Source organism: Gossypium hirsutum, chromosome A09 (genome assembly GCF_007990345.1).
Source record: "Gossypium hirsutum isolate 1008001.06 chromosome A09, Gossypium_hirsutum_v2.1, whole genome shotgun sequence".
Taxonomy (NCBI): Eukaryota; Viridiplantae; Streptophyta; class Magnoliopsida; order Malvales; family Malvaceae; genus Gossypium; species Gossypium hirsutum.
Window position 1 is genome coordinate 3847336 of NC_053432.1, and position 27559 is coordinate 3874894.

The 27559-nt window shown below is 36.4% G+C and overlaps 1 protein-coding gene across 1 annotated transcript; it reads right to left on the reverse strand.

Annotated features, from left to right (window-relative positions):
* Positions 1-16589: 16589 nt before the first annotated feature.
* On the reverse strand, positions 16590-18855 carry LOC107889859 (heparanase-like protein 2). Its single transcript, XM_016814407.2, has 8 exons — positions 18753-18855; positions 18289-18469; positions 18043-18197; positions 17721-17954; positions 17431-17620; positions 17292-17345; positions 17025-17124; positions 16590-16937 (listed from the first exon to the last, which is right to left on the reverse strand). Exons 1-8 carry the CDS (start codon positions 18853-18855, stop codon positions 16590-16592), a joined length of 1365 nt encoding a protein of 454 aa, XP_016669896.1.
* Between the last annotated feature and the right edge of the window lie 8704 nt (positions 18856-27559).

The window sequence follows — 27559 nt, forward strand, 5'->3', positions numbered from 1 at the left end:
GCAATACTAGATTTGCATTGTGGCAGATTAAGATGCAAGTAGTTCTTGTGCAGATGGATCTGGAGGATGCCTTGCTAGGGATAAATAAGATGCCTTCGACACATTAACAGATGAAGAGAAGAAGCGTAAGGATCGAAAGGCGTTAACACAATTACATCTACATTTGTCCAACAAAATTTTGCAGGATGTGATGAAAGAGAAGACTGCCGCTGCATTATGGAAGAGGCTAGAACAAATATGCATGTCGAAAACTCTAACAAGCAAGTTGCATATGAAGCAGCGTCTTTATGCTCATCGTTTGGAGGAAGGTGCGTCTGTACACGAACACTTAATAGTGTTTAAAGAAATTCTCTTAAACTTGGAGGCCATGAGTTTCAGTATGATAAGGAAGATCTAGGGTTGATTCTACTTTGTTCGTTGCCCCCGTCTTATTCCATCTTTAGAGACACGATTTTATATAGCTGCGAGTCTCTCACAATTAATGAGGTTTATGATTCTTTAACCTTGTATGATAAGATGAAGCATCTTGTGGTTAAACCCGACTCTCAGGGAGAGGGTTTCATTGTTCGTGGGAGACAAGATTGGAATGCTGATGATGATCGTGGTAGAACACAGGAACGGAATCCTCGTGGTAAATCTAAGGGTAGATCGAAGTCTTCAAACAGAGGTAAAACTTGTAACTTCTGCAAGAAGAAAGGGCACATTAAATCTGAGTGCTATAAGCTACAAAAGAAGATTAAAAGGGAGGCTATGAATCAAAAGGGAAAACAACCAGAAAATTCCGGTGAAGCTGATGTTGTAGAAGATTACAGCGATGGTGAACTTCTAGTTGCTTCTGTCAATGATTCTAAAGTAAGCGAGGAGTGGATACTTGATTCAGGCTGCACCTTCCACATGAGTCCAAATCGGGATTGGTTTACAACTCACGAAACAGTGTCTGAAGGTGTTGTTTTGATAGGAAATAATGCTTCGTTTAAAATCACAGGTGTTGGAACAATTAAAGTTAAGATGTTTGATGGAGTTGTCAGAACACTTAGTGACATACAACATGTTCCAGAATTAAAAAGAAATTTAATTTCGTTGAGTACTCTTGATTCAAAAGGGTACAGACACACAGCTGAAAGTGGGGTTTTAAAGATTTCCAAAGGGTCCCTTGTTGTGATGAAAGGGCAGAGAAAGATTGCCAAGTTATATATTTTGCAGGGTTCTACTATTACTGGTGATGCAGCTATCGCTTCCTCTTCCTTTTCAGATGATGATATTACTAAACTTTGGCATATGCGCCTAGGGCATATGAGTGAGAATGGCATGGCAGAATTGAGCAAAAGAGGACTTATTGATGGGCAAGGAATTTGCAAACTAAATTTCTGTGAGCATTGTGTTTTTGGGAAGGAAAAGAGAGTTTGATTCACTAGAGGAATCCATAACACGAAGGGAACTTTAGAGTATATTCATTCTGATCTGTGGGGGCCATCCAGAGTGCCTTCGAGAGGTGGATCTAATTATATGCTAACCTTTATTGATGATTTTTCCAGAAAAGTTTGGGCGTTCTTCTTGAAGTAGAAAAGCAATGTTTTTTTCGCATTTAAGTATTGGAAAATTATGATTGAAAAATAGATGGGAAAACAGATAAAATACCTCTGTATAGACAATGGCTTAGAATTCTGTTCTGATCAGTTTAATAGATTGTGCAAGTCAGAAGGGGTCATGAGACACTTGACAGTTCGTCATACTCCACAGCAAAATAGCGTTGCAGAACAAATGAACAGAACAATAATGGAGAAGGTTCCATGTATGTCATCAAATGCCAACTTACCGAAGTCATTTTGGGCAGAAGCAGCCTTTACTGTATGTTTTTTGATCAACCGATCTCCATCCGTTGCCATTGAGAAAAAGACTCCACAAGAGGTATGGTCTGGTAATCCTGCTAATTATTCTGATTTAAAGATTTTTGGGTGTCCTGCATATGCTCATGTTGATAATGGAAAATTGGAATCGAGATCCATTAAATGCATTTTTCTTAGTTATAAAGCTGGTGTAAAAGGGTATAAGTTATGGTGTCTTGAAAATAGAAAAGTTGTGATTAGCAGAGATGTTGTTTTTGATGAAACTACTATGCTACCTAACTTATCTCTTAAAGACTCTTCCAATAGAGAAAATCAAAAGCAGGTGGAGCATCAGATTAATACAGAGTCAACTCCTCAAGCTAGAACAAAAATTGAGAATAGAGTTGCTTCTTCACCACAATACTCTATTGCCAAAAATAGAACTAGAAGAGAAATTAAGCCTCCAAAGAAGTATGCCGAGGCTGATCTAGTTGCTTATGCTTTAAATGTGGCTGAAGATATAGATGCGAATCAAGAGCCATCTAATTATTCTAAGACGGTTAGCTGTGAAGACTCAGAAAAGTGGATGTTTGTTATGCAAGAAGAGATGGAATCACTCCAAAAAAATAGAACATAGGACCTTGTGAAACTTCCTAAAGGTAAAAAGGTTGTTCGTTGTAAATGGGTGTTTAAAAAGAAAGAAGGGACTCTAGGAGTTGAAGAACCCAGATATAAAGCAAGACTTGTTGCAAAGGGTTACAGTCAAATTCCAGGAGTGGACTTCACAGATGTGTTCTCTCCAGTTGTTAAGTATAGTTCGATTCGAGCTTTGCTTCGTATTGTGGCCATACATGATTTGGAGCTTGAACAGTTAGATGTAAAAACTGCATTTCTGTATGGAGAACTTGATGAGGATATTTACATGCAAAAACCAGAGGGTTTTATAGTCTCAGAAAAAGAGGACTATGTTTGCTTGCTGAGAAATTCCCTTTACGGTTTGAAACAGTCACCAAGACAGTGGTACAAGAGGTTTGATTCCTTTATGACTTCTCATGATTTCAAAAGAAGTAGTGTAGACAGTTGTGTTTACTATAAGAAAAATAGTGATGGTTCTTTTGTGTATCTACTTCTTTATGTTGATGACATGTTGATAGCAACAAAAGATAAATGAGAGATAAGAAAGGTCAAAGCCCAACTAAGTGAAGAATTTGAGATGAAAGATTTAGGACCAGCAGAGAAGATACTTGGTATGGAGATTCTCAGAGATAGAAAAGTAAGTAAATTGTACCTAAGTCAGAAAGGGTACATTGAGAAAGTTCTTTGCAGGTTCAATATGCAGAGTGCTAAGCCTGTTAATACTCATTTAGCAGCCCATTTCAAACTTTCATTGGCTTTGTCTCCACAATCAGATGATGAGATTGAGTACATGCCACATGTTCCATACTCTAGTGCAGTGGGATCTCTCATGTATGCGATGGTTTGTTCACGTCCAGATTTATCATATGCAGTCAGTGCAGTTAGCAGATACATGGCAAATCCCGATAAAGAACATTGGAAAGCAGTTTAGTGGATTTTAAGATACTTACGAGACACTACTGATGTTTGCTTACAGTTTGGAAGAACTAAAGATAGAGTCATAGGGTATGTTGATGTTGATTTTGCTGGAGACCTTGATAGAAGAAGATCTCTCACAGGTTACGTCTTTACAATTGAAGGTTGTGCAATTAGTTGGAAAGCCACTTTGCAAACTATAGTCACTTTGTCTACACTTGAAGCTGAGTACATGGTGATTACTGAGGCTTGTAAAGAAGCTATTTGGTTGAAGGGACTATTTAGTAAACTCAATGAAGACCTTCAAATCAGTACAGTATTTTGTGACAATCAGAGGGCCATCTTCCTTACAAAAGATCAAATGTTTCATGAGAGAACAAAACATATTGATGTTCGGTATCATTTTGTTCGGATATTATTGCTCGTGGTGATATTATTGTGAGCAAAATTAGTACTCATGAAAATCCTGCAGATATGATGACTAAGTCACTTCCTATAACCAATTTGAGCATTGCTTAGACTTGGTTGGTGTTCATTGTTGAAGTTAAACCCTTAAGGGGTTTTTATGGAAGAGGTGGAGAACTTGTTCATTAAAAGTTCGCGATGAAGAACTTGTTCATTGAGAATTTGTGTCAAGGTGGAGATTGTTAGAATTAAGTGACCCGAATTCTTATTTAAATAAAATACGATGGAAAATAAAATAAAAGTAAAATCCATATAGAACTAGACTTCTTTTATTTTATTTTAGAATAAAGTTTTTTAAACCTTATTGAACTCCATCTATTTATATTGATTAGGATAAGTTGTTTCAATCCTACTAGAATATGGCTGTACAAGCCTATAAATAGACATAGTCTATTCCTCTTGTATTGATTCAAATTTTTGACATAGTGAATTTTCTTCCCCTCTGCTCGTGGTTTTTTTCCCGAAAGGGTTTCCACGTAAAATTTGTGTGTTATTTTATTTTATTTTATTTTTCACACCATTTAATTTTTTTTACAAACGAGAGGAGTTAACCCCCTATTCAATTATCCCTTTTTCCACACATTTAAATAATATGGGGACTAGATTACCCTATTTTAATTTGAGATGGACTGAATTGCTCGTGTCCTAACATTTTATTGACGTAAATAGTCAATTTCATCATTAATTGTCTTTTTTTGCACACTCTCTTATAGTACATGGACTAAATAGGTCTCGACTCTTTTGTACAAGGACCTCCTGTGTTATTTTCCCCTACTAATTAAAAGAAGTAAAAGAGGAAGTATCATAAAAATAAAACAAGAATAAAAGAACAAAACAAGATGTGGGAAAGTTATGAATGAATTGGCTACTCAAATTAGGCATTCAAGGTGTAGACACTCAATTTTGTCCGGGCCCAGAAATAAGTCCAAAAACAAAAATAATAAACCCAAAAAAAAACGAAGTCCAAGTTCAGTCCAGAATTACAAATATAATTTGGCTCGATCAGAATGGCCCATTACTTGAAAAGATTTAAGGTCCATCTACAAGCTTGACTCATATGGAAATATAATCTTCAATGATATGCAAGCTTAGATATGATATGCAATCTTAGATATGATACAATCTTAGATATGATTGCAATCTTATATATGATATGCAATCTTAGAAGATATGATTTTGTAATCTTAGAGATTTAATTTGTAGATACCTTTTAATCTTAACCGTTGATGTAATTGATCTGTACCGTTGGATTTGAGGAGATTCAACTATAAATAGAGGCCTCTCCCTTCATTGTAAAGACACTGGAGTTTTGGGAAACAATAAAAATTTTTGAGAGCTTTCACTCAAATTTCCCTCCCTCTTATGTTCTTATTTTCTACGGTTTGTTCTTATTTCAATCGTTGTTCATCTTCATTTTTCAACCCTTTTGATTTTGATTTAATCCATGTTTCCCGAATTTTTTATATATTTTAATTTTTTACTAAATTTTAGTATCATATCAAACTCTTTCATTTTTTAATAATTTTTTTAGTATTACTCTTAGTAAATTATTTTTTAAATTTTACTCAAATCATTATTTTAAAAAATATATATTTCATTTAATTGTCATATTTTATCCAAAAGTTTTTCTAAAATGAGGCAATATTTTTCGTATTTAGGAATTCGAGAAATAGTGCCCTAACATGCTGGGTTGCGATTTCCCGTTTGTCTAAATGCCTAAAGTATCCTTCTAAATAGATTTTGTAAATCACGAGATGATTTCAGTTACGAGAGTTTAAGAATATCGTGTCCTATCATCCTGGATGTGATGTTTGTATTTTTTCGGAGCTAAGGAATCTCGATTTTTCAACTTAAATAATTCTGGTTTTAAAAAGGGGATCTTATTTTTAAATCCTTTCAAATTTTTGACATTAAGACAGAAAACTATTCAATTTGGTACCAATTTTGGGCGTTGCGAGGGTGCTAATCCTTCCTCGTACGTAACCGACTCACAAACCTATTTTTTTTAATTTTCGTAGACCAAAACGTTTTATAAGGTGATCCAATCACACCTAAAAAGGTTGGTGGTGACTCCCGTTTTCATTTTTCAAAAGTCGATCCCCATTTTTCGAACATCCCTTTAAAAAAATGGTTTCGACAGCTTGGCGACTCCGCTGGGGACTTAAGAGAGTCAAGCCAAGAAATTGAGTATTTTCTGTCTTAATGTCGAAAGTTTGGAAAATTTAAAATTGGATCCTTTTTACATGTGTTTGCTGCATATTGTTTGTTACCTTATTGCTGTACATTGCATTTGCATGACCGCTGTGGTCACACCCTTAAGTAGGAGTGAGAAGTTACGCTTTCGTAAGGTTTTCACCTTCGTATGAGCTAGTGGATTACTTCCGGGATACTGTACCTATGTCTTCGTGAGATTTTCATCTCCGTATGGCCATAGGGAAATATGTCCCCCTGAACTGAACTTGGTCTATATGGCCCTATAATGGGTGAAGACCAAGGAATCTACTGGTTCAGGTACCCTGGCTTTAGAGCTAAAACTCATATAGTGAAGTTTAAAGAGTTTAGGAAAGATAGTGATATCCTTTAGTAAGCTACCCTTGTAAGTACTTATTTATCATTTTTTTATGATACCGACCTATTTTTATTTTGCTGTCATTGCATGTCATTTGGCATTTAAAGGTGTCGATTCACGGCTCGATTTCTAGATATGAAAGTTTTGTTATGAGGAATGAATACCTTGATAGAGTAGAGGACAATGTTTCTGTCTGTACCTGGTAAGAGAAAACCCAGTTAGAGAAAGGATATAGTGTCACTGAGGGATATACATCAGAGTTATGGGACTTCACCCGTATTAATTCGATGCAGAATGAGTTTCAGGAGCTGAGAAACATTTGGGCCCAATGGGATGACGAGGCTAAGCAGCTTTTCTATCAGAATTATGGAGACCTTCCCTATTTGCTAGACGTCAAAGTAGATAGGCACTTGTTTCAAGCTATGGTACAGTTCTAGAACCCTGCTTATAGTTGCTTTACATTTGGTGATGTTGATCTTGCACCTACTTTGGAAGAGTATACGACTTTACTGTGTTGCCCGAGGATTCAGGGTCACAAGGCTTATGTTCGGCCTGCTAGTCTTCCAACTTTTGCAGAGAAGTTGGTGATGATTACTGGGATGAGTGAGTAGTGGGTTGTAGCTCGTATACAGCAAAAGGGTGATAGTAAGTGCGTTCCATGGGCCGTTTTGAAGGATTTGATATCGACACATCCAGACGTAAAGAAAAGGGTCGACGTCCTGGATTTGAGTATTTACGGCATGGTGATTTTCCCGAAGGCGTTAAGGCACATAGATGAGGCAGTTGTGGATTTGTTCGATCGCGTTGGTAAGCAGAATACACCGGTACCAGCAATCTTAGCTGAGACATTTAGATCTTTGAGTGCATGTCAGAGAGCCGGTGAAGGTAGATTCATTGGATGTGCATAGTTGCTGTTGGTTTGGTTCCACAGTCATTTTTAGAAGCTTGATAAGGTTCCTTGCCGAGTATTCTTTGAGGGTTATTCTCCCTTAAAAGAAGCAGTAGACATGCCGAGGAGAGATGACATTTTAGAGGAGAGGTGGATAGACATTCTTCAGAATCTTCGAGAGGAAGATGTTATGTGGAAGGCTCCTTGGTTGGTGCCTAGTGAAGTCCTTTATCACTGTGGCAGTTTTGATTGGGTCCCTTTTCCAGGAATTTGGGAAGTTGTTGGATATGCACCATTTCTTGTTCTAATGCAATATAGAGCGAGGCAGTTCATACCGGTTACACAGGGTCTAGCTCAAAGTGATTTCTCTTATAAAGGAGATCACTATAAGAAGAAGATGCGAGAGATTTCTGAGGCTTGGAAGAAGCCTTTCTGTATGAAGATCTTGACTGAAGGCTCGACGTCAATCCTTGAGTATAAAGGGTGGTTTAGTAGGAAAGTCAACGATAATGTCCCTAGGCCAATTTTGGGAGTGGCTCGATCATTAGAGGAGAGCTTACGAGTGATTCCATCGGAGTTGGAGGTTATGAAGCAAGAGTTCGAGAGAAAGAATTCGGAGATTGAAAAGAGGTTTGAGAAGCTCGAAGAGGAAAAAATGTGCTTAAGTCTCGATATCGATGTTCAAAAGATGGAAGTCGAGAAGGTGAAAAAGGAAAAGAGAAAGATCGATGAAGATTGACATGATTTAAAGACGCACTACAAAAAGGCCCAGGTAACGTTGAAAAGGGTCGGATTAGGGAGATCTCTAGAGCAGTGGCAGCAAAAGATTCAGGAAGAAAGAGCCAAAGCCGAGTATTGGGAGAAGAAGTTCCAAGAGATGCAGTCGCGTAATCAGGCCTTAGAGAAGGAAAATCAAGGATTAAAAACTAAGGTGGCTGAACTTGGACGATCTCTTCATCATTACCGAAGTCACAACCTTGCAATCGAGTTAAAGGCAAGCTTGAATAAGATCGAGGAAATGAAGCACGATATTGGAAGGTTGGAAGCAGCACTACAGGGCTGTGAGCTACAGATTGAGCAGCTCGAGGCAAGAGAAGAACAGTGGAAGGGAGCACTTCACCATCTTTAGGATCAAGTTGGAAATAGGGATTATCTCATGGGAGAAGCCTTATTCAGATTCTAGAGGTTGCTGAACACTTGAAGGATTTGGCAGTAGAACGCTGAGTATAATGTATGAGTCATCGTCAGACAGAGGATAAGAGTTAACATTGTTATTAGATAGGGTTAAGACTCTAGGCCTCCGGGCGAAAGCGTATTTGTAATCCGTTTTATGAAAATATTTTTGTTCCTTAAATAACGTTTTCTAAAATGAAATTGAATCAAAATCGACATCTTTTTGCATTCATGCATTTGCATTTCATAGCATCTCATTGTATTATATGCATTCAACTTTATAGAAAGACCCTAATTAGTTAAAATTAATAGGGAGAAAGAGAGTAAGAGAAAGAAAATCTAAAAGCAACACATCACTACGGAACTCGTGCAAAAAACTAAGAACATGGACCAAAGATTTGAACAGTTACAGAAGGACATGCAGGACCAATTGCAAGAGCAATTGGCAAAGATGCAACACGACATGAGGGAGCAAATGTTGGACGCACAAAGGAACATGATGGCCGAGATGGCCCAACTTATGAGGGACACTGATAAGGGAAAGACTCCCATGGCAATTATTGGCGAGGAGGGTGAGGATCATCCTCCAGGTTTCACCCCACCCCACGTGCCTACACAAACCAAGGCACTTCCTAGGAGGCCATCTGTCACTATAAGGCCCTAACAAGGGTCGGTCGATACTGGGATCCCCATGAGTTTCCCAACTGGTTCAGGATTCAAGTTGGGTGACAATCCTGCAAATCCTGTCATTCCTGACTTAGACATGGCTGAAAAAGAGGATCTAAGAACTGAGGCTGCAAGACAGTTGGAAGATCGCTGCAAATGATTGGAGGAAAAGTTCAAGGCTTTAGAGAATGCTGATGGGCATCATAGGGTTGATGCCAAAGATCTAAGCTTGGTCCTAAACTTGGTGCTTCCTCACAAATTCAAGATGCCATAATTTGAGAAGTACAATGGGACTACGTGCCCAGAAGCCCACATTACGATATTCTGTAGGAGGATGACTAGGTATGTGAATAATGATCAATTGTTGATTCACTGTTTCTAAGACAGTTTAATTGGAGCAGCATCCAAGTGGTATAATCAACTGAGCCGGGCCAAAATAAGTTCATGGAGGGATCTTGCACAGGCCTTCATGCAGCAGTACAATCATGTGACTGACATGACTCCTGATAGGATCACACTGCAAAATATGGAGAAAAAGCCTAATGAAAATTTTAGGCAATATGCACAGAGATGGAGAGAGGTAGCAATGCAAGTTCAACCACCATTGTTTGAGAAGGAGACTAACATATTGTTCATAAACACTCTAAAAGCTCCATTCATCACTCACATGATTGGGAGCACCACTAAAAGTTTTATGGATATAGTCATGGCGGGAGAGATGATTGAGAATGCCATAAGGGGTGGCAAAATTGAGGGGGAAACAACTAAAAGATCGGCCCCAAAGAGAAAGGATAGTGAAGTGAATAACACAAGTACTTTCAACACGAGGGCAATCACAGTTGGTCAACCTAAAATAGTTGCGGTTGAGCAACAGAGTTCTCAAAGGCAGGAGTCAGGTACAAGGCAGAATTCTGAAAGGATACAATTCACACCTATCCTTGTGACGTATCGTGAGCTCTATCAAAGCTTATATGATGCACATGTTATTTCTCCTTTTCACCTTAAGCCATTGCAGCCCCCATATCCTAAATGGTATGACGCAAACGTCGATGTGAATACCAAGCTGGAATACCAGGGCATTCGATTGAAAACTATACTGGTTTTAAGAAGGCCGTAGAAAGGCTTATTAAGATGGGGGTAGTGAAGTTTGATAATACCCCGAATACTGAAAACCCATTACAAATCATAACGATCAAGGAGTGAACGCCATTGGTGAAACCAGTGAGAGGAGAATAAAGGAAGGCGTGGCTGAGGTGAGAACGCCGATGAAGATGATATGGGAAGAAATGGAAAAAAGAGAGATGATAATCTCTAAAGAGAGGAATGAAGGAGCAAGGAAACCTTGAGGGCATTCACCCTTACGAACCGGGAAGCTCTGTGAACAATTGGACTGTAGAGGAACTTCTTGTAGTCTTTAGGAATTTTTTAGAGTAATTCTCGAAACATTCTTGTTACTCTAGGGCCTAGGAGTAATAGGATTACATTTGTGGAATGGGCTTACGATCATCTATTATTTTTTAATAAAACATAACTTTTATCAATTTGAACGAGTATTGTTTCATTTTTATCAACCAATATTTCGCTAAACTTTTGCAATTCTTATTCTTTCATTCGTAGCACATAAATAATCATTCTTAAATTCATTCATTCTTTTTATATTCTTTATACTTCACAGGTCCCTAGATATCAATGATATGAGCACTGATATTACAAATCCTGATTTCTCTTGTGAGCAAGACATGTGTTTAGAGGAATCTCAGGATTTTGAAGATGTCCAGGACTGTAATGTGTCTCCAGATCTGTTGAGGATGGTAAAACAGGAGGAGAAATAAATCATGCCCCATGAGAAAGAGGTAATAGAGAATGTAGCCCTAGAGGAAGGGAAAGAGGTGAAAATTGGCACGCATATTGCCGAGGACACAAGGCAAGGACTGATTGAGTTGCTACGTGAGTTCAAGGAAATCTTCGTATAGTTCTATCAAGATATGCCAAGGTTAAATACTGATATTGTGGTGGATCGTCTTCCAATAGGATAGGATTGTAAGCCAGTCCAACAGAAGTTGTGAAGAATGAGGCCAGATATCATATAGAAGATAAAGGACGAAGTCAAGAAGCAGTTCGATGCAGGATTCTTACAAGAGGTGAAGTACTCTGAATGGGTAGCTAACATTGTACTAGTCCCTAAGAAGGATGGGAAGGTACGAATGTGCATTGATTACAGAGATCTGAACAAAGCTAGCCCAAAAGATAATTTCCCTCTGCCGCACATAGACACTTTGGTAGACAACATAGCGGGATATTCATTATTCTCCTTCATGGATGGTTTCTCGGGGTACAACCAGATAAATATGCATCCGGGAGACATGGATAAAACCACTTTCATAACATTGTAGGGCACCTTTTGTTACAAAGTAATGCCGTTTGGATTGAAGAATGCAGGGACAACATACCAACGGGCTATGGTGAACATATTCCATGATATGATGCACAAGGAGATCGAAGTGTATATTGATGACATGATTGCTAAATCTCGAACAGAAAAGGAACATATTGAAGTTTTGAGGAAGCTGTGCCTGAGATTATGGAAGTTTCAGTTAAAACTTAATCCAACAAAATGCACTTTCGGAGCCAGGTCGGGGAAGTTACTAGGTTTTATGGTCAGTGAAAAAGGAATAGAAGTTGATTCAGACAAAGTTGGAGCCATACAAGATTAACCTTCACCTCTACACGTTATGACTTCTCCATTACCTTTTTCTATGTGGGGCATGGATGTCATTGGGAAAATATCACCAAAAGCTTCAAATGGGCATCGCTTTATTTTTGTGGTCATTGATTACTTCACAAAGTGGGTAGAGGCTGCTTCTTATGTGAATGTTACTAAGTCGGCTATAAGTCGATTCTTGAAGAAAGAGATTATTTGTTGGTATGGGATGCCTGAAAGGATCATAGTAGACAATGCATTGAAATTGAACAATAAAACGATAGCAAAAGTTTGCAGTCAGTTCAGGATTAAGCATCATAACTCTTCGCCGTATCGCCCAAAGATGAATGGGAATGGGTCAGTGGAAGCTGCTAACAAAAACATCAAGAAGATAGTGGGGAAAATGACTGAAACCTACAGAGACTGGCATAAAAAGTTATCATTTGCACTCTTAGCTTACCGAACGTGTGTCAGAACTTCTACCGGGGCAACTCCTTTCTCGTTGGTTTATAGGATGGAAGCAGTGTTACCCATTGAAGTGGAAATATCGTCTCTTTGAGTCTTGTCAGAGATAAAGTTGAATGAAGCTGAATGGATACAATCACGATATGATCAGTTGAACTTGATTGAAGAAAAGAGGCTAAAGACCATTCGTCATGGTCAGATGTATCAGAAGCGAATGATGCGAGCTTATGACAGGAAAGTGTGACCAAGAGAATTCCATGAGGGGGATCTTGTGCTGAAAAAGATCCTCCCTATTCTGAAGGACTTTAGAGGAAAATGGATGCCAAATTGGGAAGGGCCGTATGTTGTGAAGAATCTGGGGGTGCATTGATCTTAACAGAAATGGATGGGAAGAGTTTGCCCAATCCAGTGAATTGAGACTCAGTCAAAAAGTACTTTGTCTAAAGGAGAGAAGAATTCAGGGTGAAAACCCGCAAAGGGCGCATTGAGTTTTCGAAAAAAAAATAGAGAGGCCAAGGTGAAAACCCGCAAAGGGCGCCTTGTGACCAAAGGGGTTTTGGGTTGAAAACCCGAAAAGGCAGCTCAAATTTTGAAGAGCACACGGTAATCTTGCTATATCTGATTCAACGAAGAGTGAAGTACGTTGTATATCAAGGCATCAACAAAGTAATTTGGATCTTTTAAACACATGTTGAATTCAAGAAAGTCTTCATGGAGCTGGCATATAAACGCTCAAGCGGTGATATCTAGGGCATCTAACTTTTATCCTGTTTGCTATTTTTAGATTCTTTTTCTTCTCAAAGATAGGCTTTCAGATTAATTTCCTTTGTATATTTGACAAATTTATTCAAATCTAATTATTCTCAAGATTAAATTCATCTTCCATTATTCTTAAAGTATGTTGCACTAAAATAATGATAGATGAACTAAATAATTTTCGCAAATGAAGTTTTGCTCATTACTCTGTAAATTTCTAGATAATATAAGAAACTAAAACAGAACAATTGTTTGAAGAATTCATGTAAGTGAGGTTTGAAAGAACTCGAGGAAATTCTTTCTTTAGTCCAAAATGATGATTGGACAAATCAAACGATTCGATCCTAAGAGAGGATCATCTTACAGACATTTTTGGTGGGTCATAGGATTTGAAGAATGGTACAAACCCACAGGCTGAGTAGGAATGATACTTCGAGAGAAATAAGGATAAACTTCGATGAAAGAATGAGTGGTGACGTCTGGAATAAGGGTCATATTCATAAACATTTTGCATTATAATAGGTTTAATTAGGAGCCTTTGACTCACTTCGATCATAGCATCCTAATCATTAGGCATGAACTCATACACATTATACAGCTTATGTCCTTCAAGGGACAATGAAGATTGATGCACCTTAACCCCCTAAGCAGTAGGGTAACAGGCTAAAGCATAGCAGATTTGGCTTTCACGTGTTTACACTGAATCAGATCCAAGATGATTTGGCATCTCTGTATTGTCAGAGAATAAATCAAAGAAACAGATTTGACATTTCTGTATTAGACAGGGAGCAGATCGAAGATAGCAGATTTGGCGTCTCTGTATTGTTAGAGAGCTGATCGAAGATAGTCGATTTGGCATCTCTGTATTGTCAGAGAGCAGATCAAAGATAGTAGATTTGGTGTCTCTGTATTGTCAGAGAGCAGATCAAAGATAGCAAATTTGGCATCTCTGTACTGTCAGAGAACAAATCGAAGAAACAGATTTAGCATCTCCATATTCGACGGAGAGCTGATCGAAGACATAGCAGATCTGACCTTCATTGAAGCAGATCCAAGATAATTTGGCATCTCTATATTAGACGGGGAGCAGATCGAAGACACAGCAGATTTAACCTTCATTGAAGCAGATCCAAGATGATTTGGCATTCTGTATTAGACGGGGGGCAGATCAAAGACATAACAGATTGGACTTCATTGAAGCAGATCCAAGATAATTTGGCATCTCTGTATTAGATGGGGAGCAGATCGAAGACATAGCAGATCTGACCTTCATGTGTTTACATCGAAGTAGATCCAAGATGACAGATTTGGCATCTCTGTATTAGACGGGGAGCAGATCGAATATAACAGATTTGGCGTCTCTGTATTAGATGGGGAGAAGATCAAAGATAGCAGATATCATCTTCCTGAGTTGCAGTGAGGCAGATTGAAGCCGTCAAGAGGCCATTTAAAGAAGATCAAAGATCAAGAACTCAAGACTCCGCGAGCCCGGGAAAAATTGGTCTTTTTATAGTCTTTGCTCTATTCCTGTTACACAACAATGAGCAAAGAGGGGCAGCTGTAGACACTCAATTTTGCCCGGGCCCAGAAATAAGTCTAAAAACAAAAATAATAAACCCCAAAAAAAAAACGAAGTCCAAGTTCAGTCAAGAATTACAAATATAATTTGGCCCGATTAGAATGACCCATTACTTGAAGAGATTTAAGGTCCATCTGTAAGCTTGACTCATATGGAAATATAATCTTCAATGATATGCAATCTTAGATATGATATGCAATCTTAGATATGATACAATCTTAGATATGATTGCAATCTTAGATATGATTGCAATCTTAGATATGATACAATCTTAGATATGATTGCAATCTTAGATATGATATGCAATCTTAGAAGATATGATTTTGTAATCTTAGAGATTTAATTTGTAGATACCTTTTAATCTTAACCGTTGATGTAATTGATCTATACCGCTGGATTTGAGGAGCTTCAACTATAAATAGAGGCCTTTCCCTTCATTGTAGAGATACTGGAGTTTTGGGAAACAATAAAAATTTTTGAGAGCTTTCACTCAAATTTCCCTCCCTTTTACGTTCTTATTTTCTATGGTTTGTTCTTATTTTATTCTTTGTTCATCTTCGTTTTTCAACCCTTTTTATTTTGATTTAATCCATGTTTCCCAGATTTTTTTTATATATTGTAATTTTTTAATAATTTTAGTATCATATCAAACTCTTTCATTTTTAATAATTTTTTTAGTATTACTCTTAGTAAATTATTTTTTAAATTTTACTCAAATCACTATTTTAAAAAAATGTATTTCATTTAATTGTCATATTTTATCCAAAAGTTTTTCTAAAATGAGGCAATGTTTTTTGTATTTAGGAATTCAGGAAATAGTGCCCTAACATGCTGGGTTGCGATTTCCCGTTTGTCTAAATGCCTAAAGTATCCTTCTAAATAGATTTTGTAAATCACGAGATGATTTCAGTTACGAGAGTTTAAGAATATCGTGTCCTATCATGCTGGATGTGATGTTTGCATTCTTTCAGAGCTAAGGAATCTCGATTTTTCAACTTAAATAATTCTGGTTTTAAAAAAGGGATCCTATTTTTAAATCCTTTCAAATTTTTGACATAAAGACAGAAAACTATTCAATTTGGTACCAATTTTGGGCGTTGCGAGGGTGCTAATCCTTCCTCGTACGTAACCGACTCCCGAACCTATTTTCTTAATTTTTGTAGACCAAAACGTTTTATAAGGTGATCCAATCACACCCAAAAAGGTTGGTGGCGACTCCCGTTTTTGTTTTTCAAAAGTCGATCCCCATTTTTCAAACATCCCTTTAAAAAAATGGTTTCGACACAAGGCACGAGTGGAAAGAGTACTCAAATCCCACAAAATCAGAATGAGGAGGTTGAAGTAGAACAATTTCAATCTTCAAGGAGGAGAGGCCTATACCAGTTCCACAACGGCCCCAGACAAAAGAGGGCGTTCGTTATCCTTAATAAAGCTTCTTTTCGCCAAACATTGAATAGGAATATTCTTTTCTTCCAATAGCGTTCATTTAATTCTTATTTTTTGTTATGTTGTAATATTTGGAAAAAGAAGGTATTTCTAAGGTAACTAAATGAGTTTCGATTAATTGGATTAAATTTTATTGTGTTCATCTTTATAATTAAAACATGTAGGAGACTGTCTTTAAATTTGAAATTGCACTAGGCAACTTGTGACCAAAGATGTAGGGAAATGAAGTAGATGAAAAAAACAAAAATTGGAAACATGCCGAATCTAATATAAAAGCGATAGTGAGTGATTTAATCCCTGTGGATTTTTTTGTCCATGCAAAATATAGTAAGAAATGAATTGAGATAAATGTAGAAAAATCGAGGGATACTAAAATCTAAAAATTCGTACATAACTAAGAACAATAGTAACAACTGGAAAAATAAGTTAGAAACTCTTGGCACATTCTAAAGGTTCAAGCATGATTTAAAGGTATTACATTTTAGATAAAGTAATGATGTAATTTAAGCACAGGCAGGGGCTTGAAAGTCTCTGATGGTTACATAGACTATGGAATGAGCTGCAATAGAGATGGGCGTGGAAGCATTGACAAGCTTTGGTTCCATCGCCGGAATGTCGAATGTTTCTGTTGGAACCATTGGAACGTCATTTAACAACACAATTTGACCTTGTATATTTCCAGCTAGCACAGCCAAATGATACTCCTCTCTATCCTTGGAACCTCTAAATTCAAAATTAGGCTTCGCAACATCCGTGGATCTCAAATTATGACTCTGGTGCTCGTATTTTGAAAGGGTGACATTGAACGAGCTATCTTTCAACAAGTTAATAAAAATGATAGAAATCCCAGGCTACAAGAGAGAAAATGATGCTGATAACATTTAATAAAAATACATAATTTGAAAAATGAAAAGTTCACTCTATCAAAGTTGGCTTACCTTTTTCTTCGCACAATGAGCATATACACGCAAATTTGGGTTAGACTCTTGAGTTACGGCAAGTATAGTACTTCCTATAAGCCGGTGCCATAGAAGTGCACTAGAAACGAAACAAATTAATAAGATGAATTATGTTGGTTGCTATAGGGAAAAAAAGCAAGGATAAGCTCACACTATCCGTGTGAAGATACGGACCCGTAGTAATTTGGATTGGGAATAGATGTTGTAGTATTAAGTAAAGCATAATTTCCACCAATTAGAATTTACCTGCAGAAGACCTTGTGATTGTAGGTTGAAGCCATTCCCAATTGATCAAGATACCTATTAAGGGAGAAAAGTTCAACCACGTGTTTTATTATACACAAAGAAAAGGTCTAGGTAGAAGAAAAGGAGAGAAAAATATTACCAAAATCCATCAGCAAAGGATGGGGACAAATCTTTAGCACCGCCGTGAAGAGCTCCGCTAAATTCAGAAACCCAAGCTCCCGACTGCGGTTTAAACTTGTTGACAATATTCAAAACACCTTTATAGGTTTGGGCAACCTGATTTAAGTAAGATGGATCTTGAATCTTGGTAATCATGTTTGGATCATCACCTACATATGCATCCCTCGAATTAAGAAACTGACCCTACTAGTAATAAGTAAGCCTCTAAAAGTTCTTTAATGAACACTGAATTGAGACATATTTGGATACCAGGTCCAAGATTATAGATATGGTGTATAACTCCATCAACAACATCATGTCCTGAAACTTCTAAGAAGGAATTAAACCATTTCTCATCATAATAGCCACTAGGACCTAAAACCTTTGGTTGAGTTTTGGGATCTGGATGTAATTCTTTCACTAGATTCTTAAGTACTACTATGTCTTTTCCATATTGTTCAACCTCAACGCTTGCACCCATCCCAGCTCCAGAGAGTTGATTTCCTGAAATAATAAATTGATTAAAATACAATTCGAAAAGTATAATGAAAAATAATCTCATGCAGAGCTTCGGGAAAACAAATTTAGTTACCAAATTCATAAGAATCAACTTTGTATCCCCTAGAAATAGTATACTTCATGAAATCCCTTGCATTTTGTGATGGCCAATCGCCAACCCAAAGACCCTTTTCAATTTGTGACCGATTTCTTTCGAGAAGAGCATTCAACCCGAACGTAACCTTTACTCTTCAAAATGTCATATTAATAAAGTCAATGTCTTTACTAAGAAAAAAAATGGAATGTTTAATTATTTTTCAGAATAAATAGAAATACTAACCTAGTTTGATTGAAAAATTTATTGAGTTCGTCCCATCTTTCCATGGGAAGGGAGCCCTCAGACAATCCGAATAAACTATCTTTATTTTTCATGAAATTGGGGCAATTCTTAACTTCTCCTACTCTGTACACCACTTGATCTTGCAACGACCCACCAACTTTGATTCTTAAAGGATTGAATGCTGAAAGTAATTTCAAAAATTCTTAAAGTATCACACAACCACTCTTACGAGGTGGCTTTTTAACAGTATTCGAATCGCAATATTTGCAATCTCTTTTGGACTACCATGGATGAATTAATGATAGAGACATGTAATATTATATACGTAGAACTCACCTTTTATTACATTTATTAGACCCTTCTTTTTCAAATCCTACGAAAAACATAAAGTACAAGAAAAGTCAAAATTTATGTAAAAGGCCACCAATCCAATGTAGCGCATGCAAAGTTATCCTCTATTTCACCAATTGATGTTGCTCCTTGAATCACAACGTTCACATTTTGTGTCGACGAAAGCGATATCTGGGAAACAAGGATTGCTAGGCTGAATATGCATTTCAAATCCATATTCACGATATCTAGATATTGGGAAAGAGTGGGAAGAATTGAGGGTAATGCAATTGTAATAATGCATGCGTTTATATATATGCGTGCATTAAAAGTTTGTTACAATTAGATACAAATTTAAAATTGGTTAGGAAATTTAATCGTGGTAAAGGCATCATCATCATTTTGTTTAAAAGTTGCAGTTTTGCAGCTGCAACTAATTCCTTGTCAACTACGGTCGAGATAATAATTCCAACTCGTTAGTTGGCATGGAAATTTCATTTTAAAACCACTTTTGGGCCGTCTACCATTTAAATTCCAAATTAAAGGCTTGTATTGTTTCTTTAGCTTTTTTGTCTTGTTGTCCGTATTGTCAATGGAATAGGAATGTGGGTTTTGTCACAAGGAAAATTGTATTTTGAATAATATTTTAACAAGTAAATATTGCATGTTAAGGAAGTATCCGGAGATTATATTATTGCAATAATTAAACCTATCATTAAACTTGAAATGTTAGAAATTCTGTGTCGACAGTAGTAGCATATTAGAAAAAGTTTCCCACATTTTTTTCTTCGAAAATTTTTCGGAGAGGACCTATCTACTTTCGCTCCAAAATCCTAAACCTCTTTCATGAATTTTCATAAACTCTATCGTATCTTAAAATATTTGCGTACATAAAAGAACTTTCAGAGTTATTTTAATTTACTCGATAATTGAAAGTAATATATATTTTAAATTAATTCTATCGTATATAGATTTCAATAAAAAGCTTTTTTTCCCTTTGCTTTATAGAAAAGATAGACCACTAGGTTTTTATAAGAGAAGGAATTGTTGGTTTTGAGAATTTTACTCTAGGCCTTTACAAAGCACATCTTAAAGATGATGACATGAACTACCAAGACAAAGCAAAACTTGCTTTTGTTTTCAGTGTAATGAAACGCATAAAAAAATCAAACCGTTATAACCTGAAATCCAAACCCTATAGGGATTGTTTATTTTATTTTCCTAAAATTTTCTATCCTTTTTTTATATTGAAAATTCAAAACCAATTAGGGAAGAACAAATGCCGCCCAAGTGCCCATATTTCACCTTGTATACAATAAAACCCCAATAACTAAGCCACCTACCTAGTGGATTTGACACTTGGCTCAGTTGGCGAAGTAGTACAAAATTCTTTATTTAAAATTTGCAAAGTATATTTTCCATCGAAATTCAGGGTTTCTGACATTGCAAAATTACTAAAAGCTATTAATTACATATGTTTGAATGTTTATAAACTTTATTATTTGATATAAAGTTGTTTGAATCATTTATGTTTTTTTAATTTATGAAACTCCCCCAACTGATGATTATATTGTGTAGATGTATTTTTTTCACATTTGCACCTATCTTGTTTTTCTCTGAACCATTTAAATTTTTTTTTACAAACGAGAGGAGTTAACCCCCTATTCAATTATCCATGTTTCCACACATTTGAATAATATGGGGACTAGATTACCCTATTTTAATTTGAAATGGACTGAATTGCTCGTGTCCTAACATTTTGTTGACATAAATAGTCAATTTCCTCATTAAATGTCCTTTTTTGCACACTCTCTTACAGTACATGGACTAAATAGGTATTGACTCTTTTGTACAAGGACCTCCTGTGTTATTTTCCCCAAATAATTAAAAGAAGTAAAAGAGGAAGTATCATAAAAAAAACAAGAATAAAAGAACAAAACAAGCCGTGGGAAAGTTATGAACGAATTGGCTACTCAAATTAGGCATCCAAGGCACGAGTGGAAAGAGTACTCAAATCCCACAAAATCAGAATGGGGAGGTTGAAGTAGAACAATTTCAATCTTCAATGAGGAGAGGCCTATACCAGTTCCATAGCGGCCCCAGACAAAAGAGGGCGTTTGTTATCCTTAGTAATGTTTCTTTTCGCCAAACATTGAAAAGGAATATTATTTTCTTCCAATAGCGTTCATTTAATTCTTATTTTTTGTTATGTTGTAATATTTGGAAAAAAAAGGTATTTCTAAGCTAACTAAATGAGTTTCGATTAATTGTATTACATTTTATTGTGTTCATCTTTATCATTAAAACATGTAGGACACTGTCTTTAAATTTGAAATTGCACTAGGCAACTTGTGTCTGAAGATGTAGGGAAATGAAGTAGATGGAAAAACCAAACACTGGAACATGCCGAATCTAATATAAAAGCGACAGTGAGTGATTTATTCCTGGTGGATTTTTTTTTCCATGAGAAATATAGTAAGAAATGAATTCAGATAAAGGTAGAAAAATCGAGGGATGCTAAAATCTAAAAATTCGTACATAACTAAGAACAATAGTAACAACTGGAAAAATAAGTTAGAAACTCTTGGCACATTCTAAAAGTTCAAGCATGGTTTAAAGGTATTACAGTTTAGATAAAGTAGTGATGTAATTTAAGCACAGGCAGGGGCTTGAAAGTCTCTGATGGTTACATAGACTATGGAATGAGCTGCAATAGAGATGGGCGTGGAAGCATTGACAAGCTTTGGTTCCATCGCCGGAATGTCGAATGTTTCTGTTGGAACTATTGGAACGTCATTTAGCAACACGATTTGACCTTGTATATTTCCAGCTAGCGCAGCCAAATGATACTCCTCTCTATCCTTGGAACCTTTAAATTCAAAATTAGGCTTCGCAACATCCGTGGAACTCAAATTACAACTCTGGTGCTCGTAATTTGAAAGGGTGACGTTGAACGAGCTATCTTTTGACAAGTTAATAAAAATGTTAGAAATCCCAGGCTACAAGACAGAAAATGATGCTGATAACATTTAATAAAAATAAATAATTTGAAAAACGAAAAGTTCGCTCTATTAAAGTTGGCTTACCTTTTTCTTCGCATAGTGAGCATATAGATGCAAATTTGGGTTAGACTCTTAAGTTACGGCAAGTACAGTACTTCCCATAAGCCGGTGCCATAGAAGTGCACTAGAAACGAAAAAAATTAATAAGATGAATTATGTTGGTTGCTATAGGGAAAAAAAGCAAGGATAAGGCTCACACTATCTGTGTGAAGATACGGACCCGTAGTAATCTGGATTGGGAATAGATGTTGTAGTATCAAGTAAAGCATAATTTCCACCGATTAGAGTGTGCCTGCAGAAGACCTTGTGATTGTAGGTTGAAGCCATTCCCAATTGATCAAGATATCTGTTAAGGGAGAAAAGTTCAACCGCGTGTTTTATTATACACAAAGAAAATGTAGAGGTAGAAGAAGAGGAGAGAAAAATATTACCAAAATCCATCAGCAAGGTTGGGGACAAATCTTTAGCACCGCCGTGAAGAGCTCCGCCAGATCCAGAAACCCAAGCTCCCGACTACGGTTTAAACTTGTTGACAATTTCTATAGCACCCCAAACCCAATTTCTGGGATTATATTATTAAAAACCCGTGTTCCCTTTTTAGTGTTTTAAAAAGCCGACTTTTGTCAAACTAACCAAGTGAATGGAAGCTGGGCACCAGGTAGGTATCCATAACCGAGGAGGTGAGCTATGAAGGCTGCTTAAGTACCAAGCTCTCCGATTGGATCCAATCCTAGACATGCCCACATCCATTGCCACACTTGGTTATAACAAGTTGAAATTTCTTTGAGTGATTATCTTTGGTAAATCGAATATTCGTGACGTCGTGTTATTTTAAAAAAAAACAAGTATCATTTTGAAATCACGCCCTAAGTGTAGCCCATTTGAATTAGAATCCATCAATTTAAATTTGTTTTTAATAATATAATCCCAGAAAAATCAAAGAAGAAAATAAAGTTAAAATGACCTTATTACAACCCAAAAATTAAATAGTAATTAAAAATAACTTAAGAAAACCAGTCTCTTTTTCAAACCCAAAAGTATTCACCATGGCCACTCTGAATCCCCTCCGGCTCCAAGTCACCCACATCAAGGCTCACCTGCAAGGTTAAAGAAGGGGTGAGTTTGGGGAAACTCAGTGTGTAAGGAAAACCCATTCAAAGCCCAAGTCAGCTCAAGCCCATTGGGCCTAAGCCCATTCAGGTAACAGGGTACTGGGCAGAGCCTTTTCAGATTACAATAAATTGGGCCTTAGCCTCTTATTCAAATAACAGTATGGCCCATAGGCCCATTTGAAAATACATGCAACATCAGTAAACATATGCAAGCCCATTTGGGGAGACTACTCAACCCACCAACCACTACACTCCACCCGTACCAGCCATACACTCCATGTGGGGAATAGCTCAACCCACCCAGCCCAACACTCCACAGTTGCAGCCTTACTGCTCAGTTAATAGTAAATTGAGGCAAAGCCTCCAGTACGTGGACAAGCCACTTTCAGTACTTCCTCCGTCAATATCCCAGTCCCATGCATCAGATAATAACAACATGGCATGCAGTAAATAACAACAGTCAAACATGCATTTAGGTCAATTTAACCCTAGGGGTATTTCGGTAATTATCTCCTAGGGGTAAAACTATAAATTTTCCACTTTTAAAGGTATTTCAGTAATTTATCTATTTTAGGGTTTTTCATGCATATTCCTACCTTTCACGTACTAACAGAATCACTACCGATGGTTCTTACCGAATTGGGCCCGTTGGCCCATCATTCCAATTTTGGCCCATTAAGCCCAAAAATATCGAGGGCACAGAAATCATGCACTTTGCAGTCCAAACATTGCAGTTTACCAAAAACATTAATCGATTTACCTCACGAGCATTCGCACACTCTCAAATCTACAAAATACTGATTTTCGGCATTTCGGCTTTTCGACTTTTGCCGATCTAGACTAAGAAAGAGGGTGTTAGTTACACACCTATTTGCGATGATATGCTGACAAGATCCACACACGAATCGCCTACAATTGGATTACTAACACGTTAATCTAACTATTCAAATACAAACTATGTATTAACCCCTTACAATATTCAGCCAACCACACCTACAGATCATAGTAAGCTTATAAGAAATCAATAAGCAACTCGTTAACAAATTTTTGTCAATGTTTACCACATAATCATAATTTCACTGCAAGTTGTCTTCCTGAGCAACATTTACTAAATCATTTATAACTGGAGCTACGAAACTCCAAATCAAGTGCCGTTAATTTTCCCTGAAAATAGACTCATATATCTTCTATCCATAAAATTTTCATAATTTTTGGTATGTCCAATCAATACCAGATTTTTCTTAAAGTTTCCCATGTTTCACTGTTTGACTAATCTGACCACTCTTCATTACGAGTCAAATTTTTCATTGTACAGAATTCAAAATATGTTCTTGTTTACTCCATTTGAATCTAGACTCATTAAGCTTTAATTAAATAATTTATGCAGCTTCTAACTCATCTCCCACAATTTATGGTGATTTTCCAAAGTCACGTTACTGCTGCTGTCCCAAGTAGATTTATTACCAAATTCACTCTTTCACACCTAACTTGCATGCTTGTTATTTAAACATGTATATCACCAATCAAGCATCACATATCTATGATTTTACTTAAGTATAATCTCCATTTCATCATTTTAGAGCACAACATGTTAGCCGATTTTTCCCCTTAGCATCTAAGGCACATGCATGCTCATTTGTTTGGCTCAACTTCACCTATATTCCATTTTTCATCAAAAGAACATGAAACAACAACCAAAAACCAAAATATGCTTCATGAGTTAGGGTAGAATCAAGAAGAACTCATGAATATCAAGATAGAAGTAAAGTACCAAGAACTTACCTTCAATTTTTCCCCTTCCTAGTGACCGAATATTCAAGGGTTTCCTCCCCTATTTGCTCTCTCTCAAATTCGGCTATGAAGAACAAAGAATGAACAAAAACCTTTACTTCCTTTTGTTATTCTTATCACTCAACATTTTATGACACATAAATGATATACTAATATTTGTGCCATACTCATGCCATAATTCCAATAAAAATATGCCCATAATTCTTACCATGCCCATCATCCATTAACTATTAAAATGCTAATGCCCATCATCCATTAACTATTAAAAAGCTAAAATGCATACATTATCAACTATCCATCACCTTGGCCGGCCACTACATTAAAAGTGGGGAATTTGACATGCAAATCCTCCTATTTTGCACTACTATTTATTTGGCCACTACAAATTAGACTATAGCATTTTCAAACATTTTCACATAGGTCCTACTTCATAATTTCACTCCCTTTTTCCTATGGAACAAAAATTAACTAAAATTACCGGGTTCTATCTTATACTTGGGCCTTCTAGAGGCCCACTAACATAATTAAACCTATGCCAACATTCACAGAATTCACAAAAATTGGGGCGTTACAATTTCAAAACACCTTTATAGGATTGGGCATCCTGATTTAAGTAAGATGGATCTTGAATCTTGGTAATCATGTTTGGATCATCACCTGCATATGCATCTATCGAATTAAGAAACTGACCCTACTAGTAATAAGTAAGCTTCTAAAAGCTCTTCAATGAACACTGAATTGAGACATATTTGGATACCAGGTCCAAGATTATAGATATGGTTTGTAACTCCATCAACAACATCATGTCCTAAAACTTCTAGGAAGGAATTAAACCATTTCTCATCATAATAGCCACTAGGACCTAAAACCTTTGGTTGAGTTTTGGGATCTGCGTGTAATTCTTTCACTAGATTCTTAAGTACTACTATGTCTTTTCCATAATGTTCAGCCTCAACGAGTGCACCTATCCCAGCTCTGGAGAGTTGATTTCCTGAAATAATAAATTGATTAAAATACAATTCGAAAAGTATAATGAAAAATAATCTCATGCAGAGCTTCGGGAAAACAAATTTAGTTACCAAATTCATAAGAATAAACTTTGTATCCCTTGGAAATAGTATACTTCATGAAATCCCTTGCATTTTGCGATTGCCAATCGCCAACCCAAAGACCTTTTTCGATTTGTGACCGATTTCTTCCGAGAAGAGCATTCAACCCGAACGTAACCTTTACTCTTCAAAATGTCATATCAATAAAGTCAATGTCTTTCCTAAGAAAAAAATGGAATGTTTAATTATTTTTCGGAATAAATAGAAATACCAACCCAGTTTGATTGAAAAATTTATTGAGTTCGTCCCATCTTTCCATGGGAAGGTAGCCCTGAGAGAATCCGAATAAACTATCTTCATTTTTCATGAAATTGGGGCAATTCTTAACTCCTCCAACTCTGTACACCACTTGATCTTGCAATGACCCACCAACTTTGATTCTTAAAGGATTGAATGCTGAAAGTAATTTCAAAAATTAGTTTGAAATTGTTCTTACCAGCTTTGAACCAAGTTTAGTCCAACTCGTTCACACAACCACTCTTACAAGGTGGCTTTTAACAGTATTCGAATGCAGTATTTGCAATCTCTTTTGGACTACCATGGATGAATTAATGATAGAGACATGTAATATTATATACGTAGAACTCACCTTTTATTACATTTATCAGACCCTTCTTTTTCAAATCTTACGAAAAACATAAAGTACAAGAAAAGTCAAAATTTATGTAAAAGACATTGTTCATAGACACACAATAAAATATTCTTACCAAATTTAATAGTCCAGCCTTTCCCCAAGGACATTGATTGTAGTTGCATTTTTTCAGTAGGCCGCCAATCCAATGTAGCGCATACAAAGTTATCATCTGTTTCACCAATTGATGTTGCTCCTTGAATCACAACGTTCACATTTTACATCGACGAAAGCGATATCTGGGAAACAAGGATTGCTAGGCTGAATATGCATTTCAAATCCATATTCACGATATCTAGATATTAGGAAAGAGCGGGAAGAATTGAGGGTAATGCAATTGTAATCATGCATGCGTTTATATATATGCGTGTATTAAAAGTTTGCTACAATTAGATACGAATTTAAAATTGGTTAGGAAATTTAATCATGGTAAAGGCATCATCATCATTTTGTTTAAAAGTTACAGTTTTGCAGCTACAACTAATTCCTTTTCAACTACGGTCAAGATAATAATTTCAACTCGTTAGTTGGCATGGAAATTTCATTTAAAAACCACTTTTGGGCCGTCTACCATTTAAATTCCAAATTAAAGGCTTGTATTGTTTCTTTAGCTTTTATATCTTGTTGTCCGTATTGTCAATGGAATAGGAATGTGGGTTTTGTCACAAGGAAAATTGTATTTTGAATAATATTTTAACAAGTAAATATTGCATGTTAAGGAAGTATGCGGAGATTATATTATTGCAATAATTAAACCTATCATTAAACTTGAAATGTTAGAAATTCTGTGTCGACAGTAGTAGCATATTAGAAAAAGTTTCCCACATTTGTTTCTTCGAAAATTTTCTGGAAAGGACCTATCTACTTTCGCTCCAAAACCCTAAACCTCTTTGATGAATTTTCATAAACTCTATCGTATCTTAAAATATTTGCGTACATAAAAGAACTTCAGAGTTATTGTAATTTACTCGATAATTGAAAGTAATATATATTTTAAATCAATTTTATAGTATATGGATTTAAGTAGAAAGTTTTTTTTTCCATTGTTTTATAGAAAAGATAGACCACTGGGTTTTTATAAGAGAAGGAATTGTTGGTTTTGAGAATTTTACTGCCGGCCTTTACAAAGCACATCTTAACGACGATGACATGAACTACAAAGACTAAGCAAGACTTGCTTTTGGTTTCAGTGTAATGAAACGCATAAAAAAAATCAAACCGTTATAACCTAAAATC